At 34.8% G+C, this 17,512-nt stretch overlaps 5 protein-coding genes and 1 non-coding gene across 8 annotated transcripts; 3 read left to right on the forward strand and 3 right to left on the reverse strand.

The window, feature by feature from the left end:
• The first annotated feature begins 1,314 nt into the window (after positions 1–1,314).
• Positions 1,315–1,386, forward strand: TRNAT-UGU. The gene has a single exon. It is a non-coding gene; the product is annotated as a tRNA-Thr (tRNA).
• Positions 1,387–2,985: 1,599 nt separating this feature from the next.
• Positions 2,986–5,734, forward strand: LOC123208384 (CAX-interacting protein 4-like). Of its 2 annotated transcripts, none has more exons than XM_044625861.1 (3): positions 2,986–3,134; positions 3,424–4,456; positions 5,378–5,734. In XM_044625861.1, the coding sequence occupies exon 2, from the start codon at positions 3,451–3,453 to the stop codon at positions 4,438–4,440; it is 990 nt and encodes a 329-aa protein (XP_044481796.1). In that variant the 5' UTR covers positions 2,986–3,134; positions 3,424–3,450; the 3' UTR covers positions 4,441–4,456; positions 5,378–5,734. The 2 variants fall into 2 exon arrangements, with proteins under 2 accessions (XP_044481796.1, XP_044481797.1); XM_044625862.1 differs by having other exon boundaries at positions 3,050–3,129.
• A 422-nt stretch (positions 5,735–6,156) lies between these two features.
• On the reverse strand, positions 6,157–7,493 carry LOC123208385 (mitochondrial import inner membrane translocase subunit TIM9-like). Its single transcript, XM_044625863.1, has 2 exons — positions 7,283–7,493; positions 6,157–6,567 (listed from the first exon to the last, which is right to left on the reverse strand). Exons 1-2 carry the CDS (start codon positions 7,375–7,377, stop codon positions 6,381–6,383), a joined length of 282 nt encoding a protein of 93 aa, XP_044481798.1. The 5' UTR covers positions 7,378–7,493; the 3' UTR covers positions 6,157–6,380.
• A 128-nt stretch (positions 7,494–7,621) lies between these two features.
• On the forward strand, positions 7,622–9,335 carry LOC123208383 (kelch-like protein 30). 2 transcript variants are annotated; one of them, XM_044625859.1, is made up of 2 exons: positions 7,622–8,341; positions 8,511–9,335. In XM_044625859.1, the coding sequence occupies exons 1-2, from the start codon at positions 7,846–7,848 to the stop codon at positions 9,140–9,142; spliced, it is 1,128 nt and encodes a 375-aa protein (XP_044481794.1). In that variant the 5' UTR covers positions 7,622–7,845; the 3' UTR covers positions 9,143–9,335. The 2 variants fall into 2 exon arrangements, with proteins under 2 accessions (XP_044481794.1, XP_044481795.1); XM_044625860.1 differs by having other exon boundaries at positions 8,514–9,335.
• A 2,908-nt stretch (positions 9,336–12,243) lies between these two features.
• Positions 12,244–13,022, reverse strand: LOC123209606 (metallothionein-like protein 2). The gene is made up of 3 exons (XM_044627719.1): positions 12,875–13,022; positions 12,695–12,775; positions 12,244–12,597 (listed from the first exon to the last, which is right to left on the reverse strand). The coding sequence occupies exons 1-3, from the start codon at positions 12,937–12,939 to the stop codon at positions 12,501–12,503; spliced, it is 243 nt and encodes an 80-aa protein (XP_044483654.1). The 5' UTR covers positions 12,940–13,022; the 3' UTR covers positions 12,244–12,500.
• Positions 13,023–16,079: 3,057 nt separating this feature from the next.
• Positions 16,080–16,926, reverse strand: LOC123208814 (metallothionein-like protein 1B). The gene is made up of 3 exons (XM_044626378.1): positions 16,769–16,926; positions 16,575–16,655; positions 16,080–16,477 (listed from the first exon to the last, which is right to left on the reverse strand). The coding sequence occupies exons 1-3, from the start codon at positions 16,819–16,821 to the stop codon at positions 16,387–16,389; spliced, it is 225 nt and encodes a 74-aa protein (XP_044482313.1). The 5' UTR covers positions 16,822–16,926; the 3' UTR covers positions 16,080–16,386.
• Positions 16,927–17,512: the final 586 nt, after the last annotated feature.

Here is a 17,512-nt window from a genome sequence, read left to right on the forward strand (position 1 = left end):
GTCTTCAGTTCATTTCATAGATCAAAAGTTTGTATTCGCATAGATAAGTCAAACTTAGTTTAGGTTTGTCGAATTCATTTGTTCGAATTTGATTTACTTATGGTTTATATAGTGTAGTTTAAAATGTTTTTAAATATATTTTAGTTTAGGCTTGGGTTAGATTTTTAAATATATTTTAGTTTGAATTCAAGTTTGAATACATAAATGTTAGACTTAGATTCAAGTTCATTTAAACAAAACTCGTATCTAAATCAAATAAACTTGTTTCGAATATAACCTTAGATAGGAAAGTTAGTTGTGGAAAGAGAAAACATTCATAACGTTAACATCACAGCTTGATCTTATCTGAATAAAAGAATACCAAACTGAACTCAGAAACAGTTGTATAAGATATAGGCGGTTTGGGAGATTACTTGCAGTCTAGTTAAAAGCAAAACTCACGACTCCAGAACTTCGTAAAATTCAAAAAACAAAACAAAACAAAACCTTCTTTTTATGGGAAGGAATTTAGTGTGTTCAGTTGAATATTAATTTCAAAACCCTTTTTTTTATTCTTACAAAAAAAAAATTAATGAACCGACCGAAAACCATTATGTGCATTTATCCAAAGACGTGCCTAATCCTTGTAATGAAATCAGGGCTTCCAGTACAAACAGGACCACGACAAAGAGGGCAATATCTTTGGTTGGATTTGGCCAGCCACTCATCGACGCAAGCTTTGTGATATATGTGGTTGCAGTTTGAACGAACTTTACACTTATCTCCCTCTCTGAACTCCGTCAAGCAGATAACACACTCACTACACTCTGTTTTTTCTTCTTTACGAAAGCAGATATCGCTAAAACCCTGCGGCTGTTCTTCCTGCAGTCTGAGGGGAGCCTCTTGTTCGATATCATCAACCTGGGTTCGGCCATTGCGGTCCTTTAAGAAGATTAGACAACAAACACAAATCACGTAGATTACCATTAACAACGGTAAGAGGAAGGACAACATCCAATATTTTGAGTTTGGGCACGTTGAAAGATTAAGATTATTCCTGGTCTTTAAAGATCGAAAGAAAATTGATGGAGTTTCATCACATAGATAATAGCTGACGAGTTGAAGTATGAGTAGGAGTAGTAATGCATGTTAATGTTGGGAAGACGGAAGGACTCATAATTGTCTAGTCTTATACATTACTTTCCCTTTTCAATTTGGTTTGGAATTACGTATCTGTCTAGCATTTAAACTACAGAAAATTTGCTCTGTTGTTAAAATTAAGAATTCCAGAATTTAATTAACTAATTTTTTAAGCCAATCGGCCAAACCTCAGGAGCCCCTATAGCTCAGTGGTAGAGCGCCAGTCTTGTAAACTGGAGGTCTCTAGTTCGATCCTGCATGGGGGCATCATTTAATTTTATTTCTCTGGTCACTTTCTTTATTTTCGTATTCTACATTCATAGTGTGTCGAGTATTTCCCTTTGATCTATAATTCGGTGGAAAGCCTGATTCGAAGTGGTCTCATGTTAACAGAATATTGAGAAGAAATTACAACTGGAAGGCTCGATCAAATCGCTTTCTTTTGGTAGACTTTATGCGCAAATCAAAAACCATCTGTCTTTTTCATCTATCTTCATCTCTAATCTCCTCTAACCATATCTTCTGTATTTATTTTTTCATTGTTTGTGTCTTAAAAATATCCAAGACACGTCTTTAAAGGAAGTCCTGCCACACCGCCGCTTCCAGGTTCTGCTGAGTTTTGATCACTCGTTCGATATCTGGCGTTTGAATTCGATTGCAGCGAGCCGTGTTTTGATTGTTTCTGTTTCGGAAGCATGTTTGTTTGATGTACAATGCACAGGCTATACAGCCGCATATGCAACAGCTAGTGCGATTATTATTAACATGGCAACCAAACCTTTTGAATATTTACTGGAGGCCGGAATTTCGAGTGTTAGAATCCTTCGAGAGCGTCGGCGAGAAGAGGACATCAGTTGTTACAAGTGAAATTTAAAAGTTAGAAGAGAAGGATACGTACATGGAAGGATGGTGAAAGTGAAACCTAAAACAGCCGTGTTTATAACAACTTGGTTAATGGGTTAATGGCGGAATTGAGTTGTCCCAGTGTGTTTGGAAAGTTATTTTATAATTAATTTAAAATTACTGATTATAAATGTAAATAACTTTTTTTTTATTATTATTATTTCTTTTTCATTCCCTTTGGATTTTTTTCTTCCTTATTTCAGAACCTGAAACAAGATATAGTGAAATTCTAAATTTTCATTCATTAATTTTTAAAAACTTAAATATTTATAACCAAATTTTTATTAAAAATCTTAGTTAGAGTTAGTAATAAAATCATTATATATTAAAATAATTTAAAGTTTTATCACATTTTCTTGTTCAGGTTTAAAAAACTTACAATTTTTTCATAATTTAAAGTTTGAAAACTGACAAATACTTTATAAAGTTTATCCCTCTTCTCTCCACATCGATTCACTATCTTCGACTATTGGTTGTCCTCCCTCTCATCTTATCTCTCTCTCTGATCACTCTCCCTTCCTCCTTTGGTTGTCTTCAGCTGAAACTATCAGAGATGATGAATCAAAGCTGAGAGAATAAGAACAAACCCTAGAGAGTATTGTCAGTTTTCAAACTTTGAGTTAAAAAAAAATTGTAAGATATCTAAATTTAGAAAAAAAATATGAAAAAACTTTAATTTTTAAAATTTTTATTAAATAACGATTTTAACTTTAATTTTAACTAAATTTTTTAATATAAATTTAATTATTAGTTAAGTTTTTAAATATAAATTTAATTATTAGTTAAGTTTTTAAAAATTAAAAAATAAGAATTTGAGATTTTTCTGTAGAAAAATCTTTTGGCCTTGGTTTTTTCCTCTTCTCCATCCTATTTGCTGCTATTTTTAGAGTTACACCGAACGTCGTAGCTCTGGAGAAACAACAATACATTATTTTATTTAAATCGTATACAAAAACGGCGTCGTTTCACTTTTCAAATCGACACGGCATCGTTTTCGTTTGGCTCCACCGACTTTTGGTTTGGTTTCTTGCATAAATTGCTTGCTCAATCGGGTAAATCTCAAGTTTGTAGCTCTTCTTTAGGATTTTTGAATCTATCGCGACGCAGGTAAGGTAAGTTCGTCTTTAATATCAATTCTTTTTAAATAGTTGAGTTGATGCCCTTAATTCTTTATGTTTCTGTATCTTCCTCTTGTTTTTTTTTTTTTTTTCTGAATTTGAACTCATCGAACCTGAGATATCTGATTTAATTTAATTTTGTTTCATTATTTTTTGAATTGGAATTTGATATCAAGTTGATTTTTTTAGGTGAAATTCTTAATTTGAAATCTTGAGATGTATTTTTGTATATTGAGTACTCTATTTAAAATCCCTAATTACTAATTAATTTTTTTCAATGCAGATTTTAATATCAATATATATCTTCAAGATGCCGGCCACTGCTGGACGAGTTCGCATGCCTGCGAACAATAGGGTGCATAGTAGTGCGGCCCTGCAAACTCACGGTATTTGGCAGAGTGCAATTGGGTATGATCCATATGCACCCAACAAAGATGACTCCAAGAACTCCTCACAGCACCAATCATCAAATAACGAACCTGATGCTGAGAATCCGTACAATAGCTACCAGGGACTTTTAGCACTTGCACGCATAACTAATACCAATGCTGACGAAGCCCGTGGTGCTTGCAAGAAGTGTGGTCGTGTTGGGCATTTGACTTTTCAGTGTAGAAACTTCTTGAGTGTTAAGGATGATAATAAGGAAAGAGACCCGGGAGCAATTCAGGCTGCAGTGCTGTCTGAGTTGGATAAATTGAAGGGGAAAGTGGGGAAGTTGAATGGGAAGGGTAAGGTTGAGATTGAGGACGAAAGTGAGGAAGAAGAGGATGAGAGTGACAGTTCAGATTCAGATGCAGATTCTGAGATTGAGAGGATTATTGCTGAGAGAAATGGGAAGAAGATTAGTAGTAGAGGCAGATCTTCAAGGAAGAAGAAAATTGATGTTTCAGATGAAGATGGAACAGAATCAAATTCTGATTCGGGAAAGAAGAGAGGGAGGTCCAAGAAGAGGAGAAGTCGGAAGAGGCAAAATAGTGACTCAGGGGATGAGGATGAAAGTAGAAGGAAGAGGAGAAGGGAAAAGAGAAGGAAGAGGGATCAGTCCTCTGATGAAGACGATGAGTATCGACAACGTAAGAGGAAGAGTAGAAAGGAAAAGAGGAGGCGAAGAAGTCATCCACACTCAGACGATTCTGATTCAGACGTGTCTGAAGATTCTAGTGGACAATATGAAAGGAAGGGCAGAAAGTCCAGATTGCCATCTGATTCTGATGCAAGTGATTCGGATGATTCCCGTGGAAGGCGCACAAAGAGGTCTAAGAATAAGAGCAGGAAACACCATCATGCCAAGGAAGAATAGAGGCATTCCTTGGAAGGTAATGCATCAATTGTTCTACAAAGTTCCTTCTAATCCTTCTAGTTCATGTGGTATGTTGCTTTTTGTTCGTTTTTTATAATGCATGCTGTTAATTAGGTTACTTAATCTGCTTGTTAGGGCTTTGATTATAGGCTTGAATGTGGTGATGCTATTTTATTTTTGCTTGGTATCAACCAAAGTATTTTGAGAACACGTCAATGTGTGCTCTATTCAAATTTGCACAAACATATATGGTTTATGTTGGTTTTGCAAATCATCTTAAATGCTAACTATTGGTAATAACTTCTTTGTTGTTTTACGTTGTTCAATTATGCTTACAGTTTTTGTTTTCTGTTATCTTCCATCATGGTTCCTACTTGGGTCATGTTATTAGTTAAGCGTGTGTATATCTTTTGTTTTCTTCTTTCTTCTGCATTACCATGTATTATAACTCAATAAAATGACTACTTTTTTTTAATTATTATTATGTTTAGAATTTTATTTTTACAGTGAATTCCATCATTTTTAATTATTCATCTTGCCCATTAAGAATTAAAGGGTGATCTAGTAGTGGTCTGGCTGTACTGCATTAATTTGCTACTCTTGAAAAGAAATGCAATATGCCAACATCTCTTTCAGGATTCTCTTGATGCTATGGAGATGATTTTATCACATTTGATACAAATTCATGATCATTTTGTCATGCAAGCTATTCTGAACATAAAATTTTGAGTCTTCTCTATTGGAAACTAATGCATTGTAGCTACCAGTTGCTTATCTCCTACTGTTCTTCCTTTGTAATTTTGGTTCTGGTAATTTCCTGATGATTTTTAGTTGCATATAGGAAACACTGGATAATACCGACTCTGAATTCAATATCTTTACGTTGGAGAAATCTTTCAAGTCATTTGGTTATAGTTAATTTTTGTTGGCTTTGCAGGCATGCAGAAAGGTGGATTGTAATGATTGCCCGCAAGATTCTTACATATTAGCGATGGAACTATCATATTAGGCGAGCTTCTAAAAAAAAAAAAACATTGCTGTTGGTTTGTGTGCTTCAATTTAAGCTTTGTTCTCCAAAATGAAAAAATTTAGCGGTGGTGTCTTGTGTTTAGATGGTGACCTATGATTAAGTTGACTTGATCAATCTTTCTACAGGTTGATGTTCCAAATTTAGCTTCTGTCACTGTCTTTCCCTCGTCTCTTTATATTTGCTACTGGATGTTTGATTTAAGGCAACTATCTTGTCAAGTTTCGCAATCGTTAACATAGTGAGGTTACTCCATTTATTAGCTAATACTTCCGCTTGATTTTTTATAATTGGGGCTTTTGTTGCTTCTTGGTGTGTTTACCTGGCAAATTTTAATGCGACATAGTACAGTAACTTGTAGTTTAAAGTTTTGACGACTTTCATGTTGGGAAAAAGGTTAAGAAGAAGCTTTGTACTTTAGGTCACTTTCTATTCTGTATTGTGCATCAAAGTATTATAAATTCTCGCATACCTTTGCATAGTTTATCAAGCGACAGGCCAAGAATCTATAAAGTTGGCCTCACAATTCTCTGATATAAACCATAAGTTTATTTTCGGTAGGCACGACTTAGCACCTATATCAGCCGATCAGTTATGACAGAGTTACAAAAGTGAATCAATTTAACAGCTTCGGTTCCGAGTATTCAATTCTTCCAAGGGCAGTAACCCAGTAACTAGGACTGCATACATATTTTAGTCAATTTAATTATTCATTTCTAGAGATCATAAATTTGTTGTGATTCTTCTTCAGAAAACAATGTAGATCATTTATCCTTCCGCAAACTCATGGGCTTTCCCTATAAGAGGAAAATGCAGAAAACAACAATAAAACAACCCTAGTTCTATCTAAAACAGGTTCAACTCGATTAAACAAAATGGTGTCTTAACCCCGTTTATGGTTTTTGGGTGGACTCTATTCTTGTGTGGGTGCTTGTGAGTTGAGCTCTGCAAACCTCACGCCAACACGCATTGAATGCTTCAGAAACTTCTCAGCACATCGCATGACGCAGGTCTCCTCTTGCTTCTGCAGATTTTTCCGAGTGAAGTTTTCCACACAGTCGTTGAAGCATCTCTCCACAAGGGAATTGTACATCCTCAGACTGCACTTCCAATTCATAGAAACAAATAAGAGGGTGCTTGACCGAAGTAATTTACAATAGGTTGGCATTAAGGAAACAAAGTAGATGCTTCTAAAAGTTACGACTACAATGACAGTTTTAAGCCAACCTCAAGGGCACATCATCTCAAAGAAATACATAGCACAATTAACTTAGCATTTAGTAAGAGTTAGGCATTCATAAAGCTTACAGTAAACTTGAATTAAGAATACTAAAAATATAACTTCTATGCAAATGGAAAATCAAATTTGTTCCCAAAATATAAAATTAAAATAGAAAAAAGCATGGCAAGATGTTGTTCCCAAAACGTCCATGTGCAACACAAACGTTACATTGGTTTTAAGGAGAACATCAATTCAATTTAGCTTCACTTCCATCAACCAAGCCACAAGTTTACAAATTCCACTTGCAGCTTGCAGAGCATAAATTTGAATCGCGAAGCCATACGTGGAAACCAAAAACTCAAGCCCACTTAAAAAGTAAAAACTTTAAATGAAATCAGCACATAAAAGATCTTAAATCATTATTAGAGTTACAGCTTAGCAGTTTCACATTAAGGTCCTCAATTACTCGAAAATGAAATGAAGCAGAACAAATGCTAATTGAAAATCTAATAGAGGGTTGATCTAAGATTATCGAACATGAAGCAGAGAAAAGGAAATAAATGAGGCAAAGATGGGGGAAAAAACAAAAAAACCTGTCGCGTAATTGAAGATGATCAATCATAGCAGTCATTCGAGCCTTGTCTTGCTCAGGTAGACCCTCAAGTCCAGCTAACATGTTCTTGTCCATACTGGATCCTGTCTCCTCCGCTAATCACCTTTCTCTCTCTTTCTGTTTCTTGCTCAGGTTTCAGTGAATCGAGGGAGAAGGAGAAGTAGGGTTTATTGAAAGAGGGGTTTACATTTCTTATCTATATTTCAATTGTCAAAACGTCGCCGTCTGGTCTTCCATGTTGAAAAGGTCTATTTTAAATATGCAGGGCCGTGAAGTTGGGCCAAGTCAGAGACTATTTCACCCATCTTAATTACGTTATTTACGGAAATCTTTCTTATTTTAATTTTAAAAGTATGATAATTTGAAATATAACTACGTGTATGAACCCTAAAGATTTTTTTTCCAACTGTGCAAAATCAATGAATATTTGCTAAAAATGTAAACAGATAAAGCTACTTTTCTTCCCAGAATCTCTCCTAAATCCATCCACATTCAAATACCCAAAACCCTAATTTCACATCTTCTCTTTCTCCCTGTAACCAGATGTGGTACCTAAGTAGAACACCTCATGTCTCTTCCAATACAAAACCAAATGACCCGCCCATTTTCACTTTTAATAATTCTATTTTTCCAGTATCAGATAGTGGCGTTTTTCAAAACATTTCGATCGTTCAAGTCCCAAAAGAGATAAAACAAAATGATGATCAAAAGCAACAACACAGGCCTTGGTGCAACTCATGGGAGTGGTTTGCATATCCGCCTTCTCCCATGCAATTCCACGCTGTGGCAGTCCCTCGAAATCCATCCTTTAGAATTCAAGTTATTTCAGACTTTTCAGTATTGTCAGAGCAAATTTTATGCGCCAAACTGCCTCTTGGAATTCATCCTCGTGCTACATTGTGTTGTTATTCGTTTGAAGGCAATACGTTAACAGATGTCCCCAAGATGCAGTGCGAAGATCGTAATCTAATTGGGGCTTCTGGAGCCATTTTTGATGGGTGGCTCTACCTAGCAGGCGGGTTTAAGGGGAGCCCTTCCGGTAAGTGCAAACTGGATTTCATGTGTATATATTTTAAGACTCACCCTTTATGTTAAAGTTACCGTAAAATATTCAACAATTTGGATGGTGCCCTTGATAAATAATTAACAAGTCCATCATTGATGGAGATCTCCTAATTCAAATCAGTTTTTTTTTTTTTTGGCTGCAGCAGGTGTTGAACCTTCAGAGTATCTAGATTTGGCGGAGAAGTTGAACCTCAAGACATGGCAATGGAAAGCACTACCCCCAATGCATACACCAAGGGCTTTTGGGACAGGCGTCGCTCTCAATAACAAGTTCTGCGTCGTGGGCGGTGGCGCAACCCTCAAGCGCTCAGCTGAAATTTACGACCCCAGAAAAGACTCATGGGAGTTGTTGGAATCATTTGTTCCAAAGGAGGCTGATGGATTTGCGGTGGCATCCTTGAACTCCCGTTTGGTAATGCTTACTTGGTCAGATAGGCTAGGAGTGAAACTGTGGATGTGGAATAAATTGATTAACATAGACACCGGAGGGTGGGGATTGATCAGTTTCTTTCCCAACCAACAAGTCGAGAGGTTAAGAGTGAGGCAATATGGGGCAAAAATGGTGAGGGTTGGGAAGGAGTTGTGGGTTTTAATTGGAGAGAATGAAGAAGGTATTTTTCAAGTGGATGGAGGAGGTGTTTGGCCGGTGTTTCCACCGCCCATGTTTAGGCCTGAAGATGGGCATGAAATTGTGCAGAAGGACCATGTCTATGCATTCCATTTCCCGGCTGGTGGAAGAATTAGTTGGAGACAGATTCCAGTTTACTCAATTTGAGCTTCATTTATTTCCTGGATGCAACTTAAAACTTTGTCACTTTGTTCTCTGGCTCCGTAAGAATTCACTGCATAATTTATAAATGAGTTGATTTGTTATTATCAGAGTTCACTCAAGTGATTTAGATTGTTGTTCCAATGTCTGAGTTTTTCTCTTGAATCTAAGAACAAAAAAAACTTCACAGTGCTCACAATTGAACTCTATCCTATCAACTGATGAAGCAGGGGATTAAAAAGATAAGACGGATGTGACACAAGCTCATACAAAACACTGAAAATTATACAGAGGATCCGGATCCAGACAAATAATTTTCGTGATCATCTTCACTTCCCCTTTATCATGATTGGGATTCAAAACAAAAATTTTAAAAGACATTTCTAAATGCTTTATCAGATATTACGACAGGGTATATTTTTAAAATTAAATTAAAAGAAGATACCATAACAAATGTTACCTTTCTTGTAGCAACTTCTGTCATTTCACTACCTTCCTTCGTAAGCAAACAAACAAAGTAGGATCTGTTAACCTTCAGAAGAGAAATAACAGAGCAAATGAAAGTGTGAGTGAAGAAGAGAACAAGAAAGATGGCGAGGAGCAAGTTTTTGTCTTCCATTGTTGGCAATTTTTAAATCAATCTATCGATACTTCTTTTGGTGTTTTATCTTCATTAATATGTGGGCGTTGAATATGGAGCAGAGAGCACTGTAGCTTTAACAACTTTCTGAAGCAATCAAAACTCAATAGATACAGTTCAATAGAAGTAATCGTGCCACCGAGGACCCCAAGAGTGGGCTTGAGTGGTGAAAGCAAAAGATTATCTTATGAAAAGTCAAAATTCAAATAACATGAATGAAAAGAAACACATTTATAAAAGAAATTTGAACTGATTAATTCGAGATTGGATAGCTACCATCCAAGGTGAACACCTAATGGACCGATACAATAATCGTGAGTGTCATTATTTTGTCCCAGGGTTTATCGGACCGGCAAACCGGTTACCAAGAACAAAAATAAATAATAATAATAATGCCACTGGAAAAGGAGAGGACCTGAAAAAAAATATCACGGGGATGATTTTGTTCAATACGGTGCATCATAGTTCTAGTTTCTCATTTACTAAAGGCCCAGTTTTCATCCTCTTTGAACAAGAGGTTTATGGAAATGCGCTTGAATTTATTTAGGCCACCCCGTGGAGAACAAAAATACCATCCGAAATCAAATGAAATCGAAGTTAAAAGACTAAACACAATCTATTGAATGGTAAAACTCTTCTATGGTCAAACTTATAGAATAACACCAAAAAAGGTAAATCATTCTGAAATGCCAAGCTAGCATGGTGTTTTCATGTAGAGGGCCTAGAGAACTTTGTAACGTGTATCATGTTACAGACTTATTGTTTTCCTTCAAAGGCTTCCTTGGCAGAGACAACAACTAAGTGCTTCCAAGCATTAGATTCAAAATCCTCCCTAGCGTACCTCATGCTATGAACCTTGCTACTCTCCCTTAATGCGTTGAAATTCAGCGTGTGGACAATTCTTTGGGTGTAGAGACCGACCCACCTTGAATAAATAACTCATGTCATAATGATATTGAATCTCCATACACAAATAACTCTCGGGGCATAAAGTTTAACTCACTTAGAGTAAGCAATTTACACTATGAAGAAATCACTTTTCAATGTGTAAATAATTATCTACATATAAAGACTAATTCACATCAAGTATATACTCACATCATAACGGTGTTAATATACGAAGATTGGTTTGTGTGTTAATATAACTCACATCATAATGGTCGTATAATGGTGTTAATATACGACACATAGAACCAAATTTATAATGTGATGTTGATCAATATTTGCAGTGATAATGTTTGGAATCCTAGACAAAAGATTGTTTCACGCAACACAAAGTTTCAAAAGGATATAAAATCTCTTAAGAGAAAAATATGTCAAATCAGAAAGAAAAATTGTCATTTTAATAGTGATAAACAGGTTAACTAAATTTTCTTAAATCATGTTTACAAACTCCATGGTATGCCAAATACGATTACTAGTGACCGAGGGGTCATATTTGTTTTTGCAAATTCTGGCAAGTGTTCTTCAGTCTCCAAAGAGTGTGATTGCAACTCTACTTCTTATCACCCTAAACTTATGGACAGACACAGGCGGTAAACGAATGTTTGAGGGTTATCTTATATGTATAGCAAGTGACATGCCTCAGTCATGATTCCACTGGTTATGCTTGGCTGAATTTTGGTACAATATATCCTACCACACCAACAGGTGACTGTGCACCGAAGAAACCAAAAGCTGCTCAAGCATCAAAATGCCGTTAAGCGACATGGGAGTTTGCTGATACCCTCCAACAAAGGCTCTTTGCATTTTCCCATGAGGACAAGGAATCTGGAGAGGGGACGATGTTATGGTTATGGATTAGGTACGAAAATGCAATACAAGTCAAGGAAGTCGAAATCGTAATACGCTGCAATTTGAAACTTGCTTTAAAATAACACAACTGTGTCAGTTATTCGATTTATCAGTGTTGGGTAAAAAGATTAAGGAAATGATTGCAGATAATGGTGTCACTGTAATATGTCAAAGCAATGAGATGAGAAAATCATATTTGCATATTAATTACAGAATCTCATTCTGTAATTCTTCTTCTCTTCACTTCTCTACTAAGCTTCTTGAATTCAATTCTACTTCTATATTCCTCAGCAATCCAGTTCTAAGATCCTTTCATTCCTCCTCTCCTCTCTGTAATCCTTAAAAAATTCTGCAGTATAATAACTGGTTTCTCCATTTACAAATTTAGATCTGTTTGACGCCGTTCTTTCAAGTTACAATCCCCTGTACGTGAAGGTTCTTTGAGATATTGGAAGTAATATCTGAGAATATGTCAGGACATTTTATTATTTTTCGATTGAAAAAAACAAAGTTAAAAAGTAGAAATACGACAAACTCCTTTCATCTTCGATAGAAACTAGACATATACATAAAAACAAACATTCACATCTCCCAAGAGGATAAGAAGATTCGGTAAGCAGACCCACCAAACTGAAAAAAATCATAAAAAGAACACAGCACAATCCAAAGAAGCTAATCAATGAAACCAATCACCAATAATAATTATTAATAACACTAGGTCCACAAAATATCATTCAAACAAAATCTATTTGTACTACTCCCGGGTGAAAAGCAGCGGTAACGCAAACCTTAAACAAAGACACTGACTAGCCAAGGGGCTACATCAAAATCCAACAAAGGATTTTTTAATTGCCTTGGCTTTCTTATTTACAGTAAAGAGACAAAAGTTTTCTTCTTATTTAAGATAAAATAAGATAAGCACAGCTGCTTTTATATCTGGGTACGTTCGTATATTTCACTTCCAACCATTGCAGGGGTTGCAGGAGAAGTTTCTGCTCCATAGTTCATCTCAGATCCCTCAAAGTGCCTACAACGTCAGTCAAATTCGAGATCATTATCGTGACAGATAATTAAGTTTAGAACCTTTTCAATGAATGGTTGATATTTGCATAAGTTTTACATACATCTTCACAGAAGCAACCCCAACGATGAGGGTCTCCGTGGTTGTCATCTCCGTGAAAGACGGGTCAGAGTACTTGCCACAGCTGCATTGCATAAATGTCAATGACAAAGATCAGAAACAAATTAACAAAACTAAATTCACAAACACAAAAAAAACAAAGAAAAAAAAGAAAAGATCATACCCGGTGCAGCTGCTGCCGCACTTGCAGCCGGAGCCACAGCCACAGTTTCCACCACAGCAAGACATTTTCTTAGTGAATAAAAAAGATCTGTAAATACTGGAGGAGGGATTAGAGTAAAGCTGTTTGTGGAGAAGTGAGAGCTTGACTGGCATTTATAATGCAGGAAATGTGAAAAGAGTATGATATTGACCGTCCAATTGGCAGAATGTCCGAATCCATCGCACCCTGGATGTGATAAGGTAGTTGTGGTCATTATCTTGTTACGAAAATTCCTACTGAAAATAATTGAAGTGGAACTGTGAAAGATTCTTTCATCTGTTACTTAAGTGTATCTCTATGGTTATAGATATTTTATTTTATTTATGTTATCGTTAATTATAACAATGAATCACAAAAAAAAATTCTGATTTAAAAAAAATTCTGATTTAGTATAAAGTAATTATTTTCTTATATAAATACGGATTGAAATAGGTAAATAACTCTATTAATAAAGGAAATTATCCCTGTCACTAAAGTTTAATTCTTTTGGACAAAAGGCTTCTTACTGCCTTCTTGGCTCACTCACATGCTATCGGAGGATTTGATAGTTCCTATTAGGGAAAAGGACAGTTTAACATTCAAGTTTTGTTGAAATGATAAATATATATCTATGATAGATAAAAAATTTAAACATCCATCCAAAGTTTATTATGTTATGATACACCTACATATTTTCTGTTAAGGTTAAGGGATAAATTCGTTATTTTATTAATAATATTAAAATAATTAAAATTTTATCTTATTTTTCCTTTTTAATTTAGAAAACTAACATTTTTCCTCCTAAATTAAGTTTAAAAAAATTCTTTTTTTCCCCTGAAATCCAGTCACTTTCTCCGACGATGACCAACCAATAGCGGAGAAGTCTTCATCCAGAGGTCATTCTCTAGATGACAATCGTTGTCCAAGTATGATGACCGTCATCCAGATCTAAACAATGAACATCGTCCAGATCTCTGGACGACAAGCGTCATTCAGAGAATAGACGACACTCCGTCGTCTGGTGAAGGAAGATGAGCGTCGTCCAAATCTGGATGACTCTCATCATTTAACCTTTAGTCATGTCAGTCATTAGTGGTCAGAGGGAGGGTAAAAAAAAATTAGGGATTTGGGGAGGGGGGAAGTCACTTTTCAAAGTTCAGGTATAAGAATTAAATGTTAATTTTTAAAATCTAAGGAAGAAATGAAATAAAATTATATATTTTTAAATATTATGGTTAAATGATGATTTTATCCTTGTATTTAACAAAAAAGTTAAAGACAATTTAAAAGTGGGTGAATGTTTGAGTTTTTTATCTGTTATAAGTATATTTTTTAAATTGAGCTAAATTTTGGATGAAAAATAATCCTTCATCCTTCTTATTATTAGATCGGTGTTGCATCACATCAATTTAAATTTTAAATTAAAAATATTTAACCCTAACTTGATACAAAATAAAAATTGTGCTAAAATTATAGGATAAGGGTGAAACAATTTGATCATATAACCGATGAAACGGTCATGCATCATCGGTAAATAATTGTACATCCTTTTAAAATGCCTTATGTAACATGATACTCATATTATCCATGTGACACACTTACAACTTATGTATATAGGTGTAATATGACATTTTATATAACAATCATGAGTATGTATGAAGGTCATTTTATAATTATATGAATTATGTTAAATTTTGATACGTGAAAAAATGACTAAGTATATAAAGATAACATTAAAAAGATACATTTTTAATTACCCACTCCATCCACTATTAGTAAACATACAACCTAGTTCTTAATGTCTCATATTTGGTGAAAGAAATATCAACTATTCAATCCATCCATTATAAGGGGTTAAATCTTTTCATTTCTCATCATATTTCAACTTTCTTCTATGATTTATAATATGAGAAAACATAAATTTTATAATTTTATAAATAATTTTTTATAATTAAAAAAAGAGCTTGAGCTTTGCTCACATGGTTAGAGCTCAATAATTTTAAAACCATGTTTCGAACGTGAGTTACAATAGCTTGTTTTGGGTTCGATCAAAACGAGCTAGAAATTGAGCTCGAGTTTGTTTGGCCCAAATTTAGCCCTAAGTGAGAAGTAAGGAGCTTCCATGAAAAAGACAAACGCCTAATTTGGCTATCACATGGGCTACACCGGCAGTTAAATTTGTCGCTAAGAAACCTTGGCAATTTGGAGAGAAGCTCTACATTATGGAGAAAGTGGAGGAAGTATCTTTGGGCGAAAAAGTGGTGGATGAGTAGGAGGCATGGCTAAATTCCAGCGAATTGAGTCCAACTCAAACTCAAGTTAATTTGATTTTGGCTTAGCTTGAAAATGTTAGGTTCGGGTCTCAACTCAAACTTGACAAGCTTTTTTTAAGCTGATTCACATTTAGTTCATTTTGAAAACAGTTAAGCTCGAGTTTGGTTACAAATAGTTGTAGAACTCAAATTGAATTTAGTTCAACATTGTAATCGAGCTAAAAATTGATCATAACAACATTATTTTAATATATATTAATTAAAATGATATAGTTTTTATTGATTTGAAATAAAATTTTTTATGTTTACAAATCGAGTGAGCCAAATGCCCAAAATTCAAGTTCGACAATACAAAATTCTTAAACTCAAGCTTCAGTTTATTGAAACTAAACTCATTTTGAATTTATTCAAATTGAGCTAACAAACAAGTTTACTCCATTCAAATCAGCCCCTAATAAGAAGGGTTTCCATGAGAAAAAATTAGGAAAAGAAGAGCAACAAAGAGAAAATGAGAACGAAGAGAAAAAGGAAAACTGATAAGGGGAAAGAAGAATAAGGTGTAATATAATAACTGCAATCTCTGCACATTATCAAAGCCAAATTTTTATTAACGGAGTTACATTTTGAGTGAGATTGTGTCATTTTTGCGAGTGAAAACTCACTGTTTCCACCAAAACTTACACGACATGAACCGTTCTTCCAGTTTATTTAAAATATGTACAAATTGTACCACTCGGGAAATTTTCCTGGCTTAAATGCTGTAAATTGTCAGCACCGTTCTTCCAAAATCGATTGAGGGTTGGAAGTCGAGAGTCCCCTAAGTCCTAACACAAAAGAAAAATCAATTTCTGTGGTGGGCATTTTTATTCTGCAACCTTTGCTTCATTATTATTTACAAGATATGATAAAAGATCTCCGGTAAACAAGATTATTGTTTATCTAATTGATCTGTATTAATAACAACTGATCGATTTCACAGAATTCACCAACCCCTTTCACAAATACATTCAACTCCCATATCAAAAGCAGCGATAACACAAACCTTACATAAACACCCACTAGCCGATAGGATACAGCAAAACAAATCCAACTACGGACATATTTGATGTTGCCTTTGGCTTTCTTATTTACAAAATACTTATAATTTAAAGATCTAACGTTTCTTCTTATTTAACAAACATAATACATAGCTGCTTTTATATCTGGGTATGCTCATATATTTCACTTGCCACATTTGCAGGGGTTGCAGGAGCAGTTGTCTCCACAGCCGCAGTTCTCTGTCCCATAGTTCATCTCAGATCCCTCAAGGTGCCTGAAACATCAGTCAAATTCCAGATCGTTATCGTTACACATAATCAAGTTTACAACATTTAAATAAATTGGCAGCTATTTGCAGACTTTTTACATACATCTTCACCGGAGCAACCCCGACGATGAGTGTCTCGGTGGTTGCCACCTCCGTGAAAGCCGGATCAGAGTACTTGCCACATCTGCATACGTCTCAAAGACAAAGATCAGAAACAAATTAACAAGTAAAACTAAATTATACTTACAAAAATTAGCAATAAAATAAGAGAGAAAGCGGAAAAATCAAATTATATACTTGCAGTCGCTGCCGCAGGAGCAGTTGGAGCCACAGTTACAACCAGAAGACATTTTCTTGGAGAACAAAAGAAGATTTGCAGAAACAAAACTAGGGATCGGAGAGATTCAGTGTAGCAGACGACTTGTTTCGTGGCAACCATGACTAGCATTTATAGTGCAGGGGCTATGAATAGGGGTTGATCTTGACCGTCCATTTGGCAGAATCTTTTGCCAGTTGCGTGTTGAAGCGGTAAGATGCTGTTGTCATTTTGTTATCCATACGAAACTCTTAATGAAATTTATTCCCTCCCCTCGCTGTCGTTGAAAAATAAGCACAGCCCAATCAAATTAAACAATGTTTATGTCATATATATATTATATCCGATTATTCCAATAATGTCGAACTAAGAAATCTTTAAATCTATCGAATAATACTATTAAAATTATATGTTTGTATTTTATTTTTTATATATATAATAAATAAATATATTATTAAATAATTAAATAATTTTAAATATAAAATAAAGTTTAATTTAATTATAAAATAATATTATATATATTTAAATAAATGTATATATCGTTTCTTGAGGTTAAAAATAATTCACTTAGATAATGCCAAAGAAAAGGAGACAATAATAAAATGCTGACGTCCTTTAAACCCATCTGAGTAATGAGAATATGAATAAAAAAATGCCCAAGAATACTTTGGGAAAATCGTAATCCTGTGGACCCTCCATCATTTTATTAATTTAGTGGCCAAACA

This window comes from Mangifera indica, chromosome 2 (assembly GCF_011075055.1).
Source record: "Mangifera indica cultivar Alphonso chromosome 2, CATAS_Mindica_2.1, whole genome shotgun sequence".
Lineage (NCBI taxonomy): Eukaryota > Viridiplantae > Streptophyta > Magnoliopsida > Sapindales > Anacardiaceae > Mangifera > Mangifera indica.

Bases quoted from the DNA above. Each gene is read 5' to 3' on its own strand.
- LOC123209606 (XM_044627719.1), bottom strand. From the start codon at position 12,939: ATGTCTTGCTGTGGTGGAAACTGTGGCTGTGGCTCCGGCTGCAAGTGC. The intron at 12,776-12,874 runs GTATGATCTTTT...TATGCAATGCAG, and splicing joins TGCGGCAGCAGCTGCACCGG to CTGTGGCAAGTACTCTGACC. The intron at 12,598-12,694 runs GTATGTAAAACT...CTGACGTTGTAG, and splicing joins GGGGTTGCTTCTGTGAAGAT to GCACTTTGAGGGATCTGAGA.
- LOC123208385 (XM_044625863.1), bottom strand. From the start codon at position 7,377: ATGGACAAGAACATGTTAGCTGGACTTGAGGGTCTACCTGAGCAAGAC. The intron at 6,568-7,282 runs GTTTTTTTGTTT...TTGGAAGTGCAG, and splicing joins CATCTTCAATTACGCGACAG to TCTGAGGATGTACAATTCCC.
- LOC123208384 (XM_044625861.1), top strand. From the start codon at position 3,451: ATGCCGGCCACTGCTGGACGAGTTCGCATGCCTGCGAACAATAGGGTG.
- LOC123208383 (XM_044625859.1), top strand. From the start codon at position 7,846: ATGTGGTACCTAAGTAGAACACCTCATGTCTCTTCCAATACAAAACCA. The intron at 8,342-8,510 runs GTAAGTGCAAAC...TTTTGGCTGCAG, and splicing joins GTTTAAGGGGAGCCCTTCCG to CAGGTGTTGAACCTTCAGAG.
- LOC123208814 (XM_044626378.1), bottom strand. From the start codon at position 16,821: ATGTCTTCTGGTTGTAACTGTGGCTCCAACTGCTCCTGCGGCAGCGAC. The intron at 16,656-16,768 runs GTATATAATTTG...AGACGTATGCAG, and splicing joins TCCTGCGGCAGCGACTGCAA to ATGTGGCAAGTACTCTGATC. The intron at 16,478-16,574 runs GTATGTAAAAAG...CTGATGTTTCAG, and splicing joins GGGGTTGCTCCGGTGAAGAT to GCACCTTGAGGGATCTGAGA.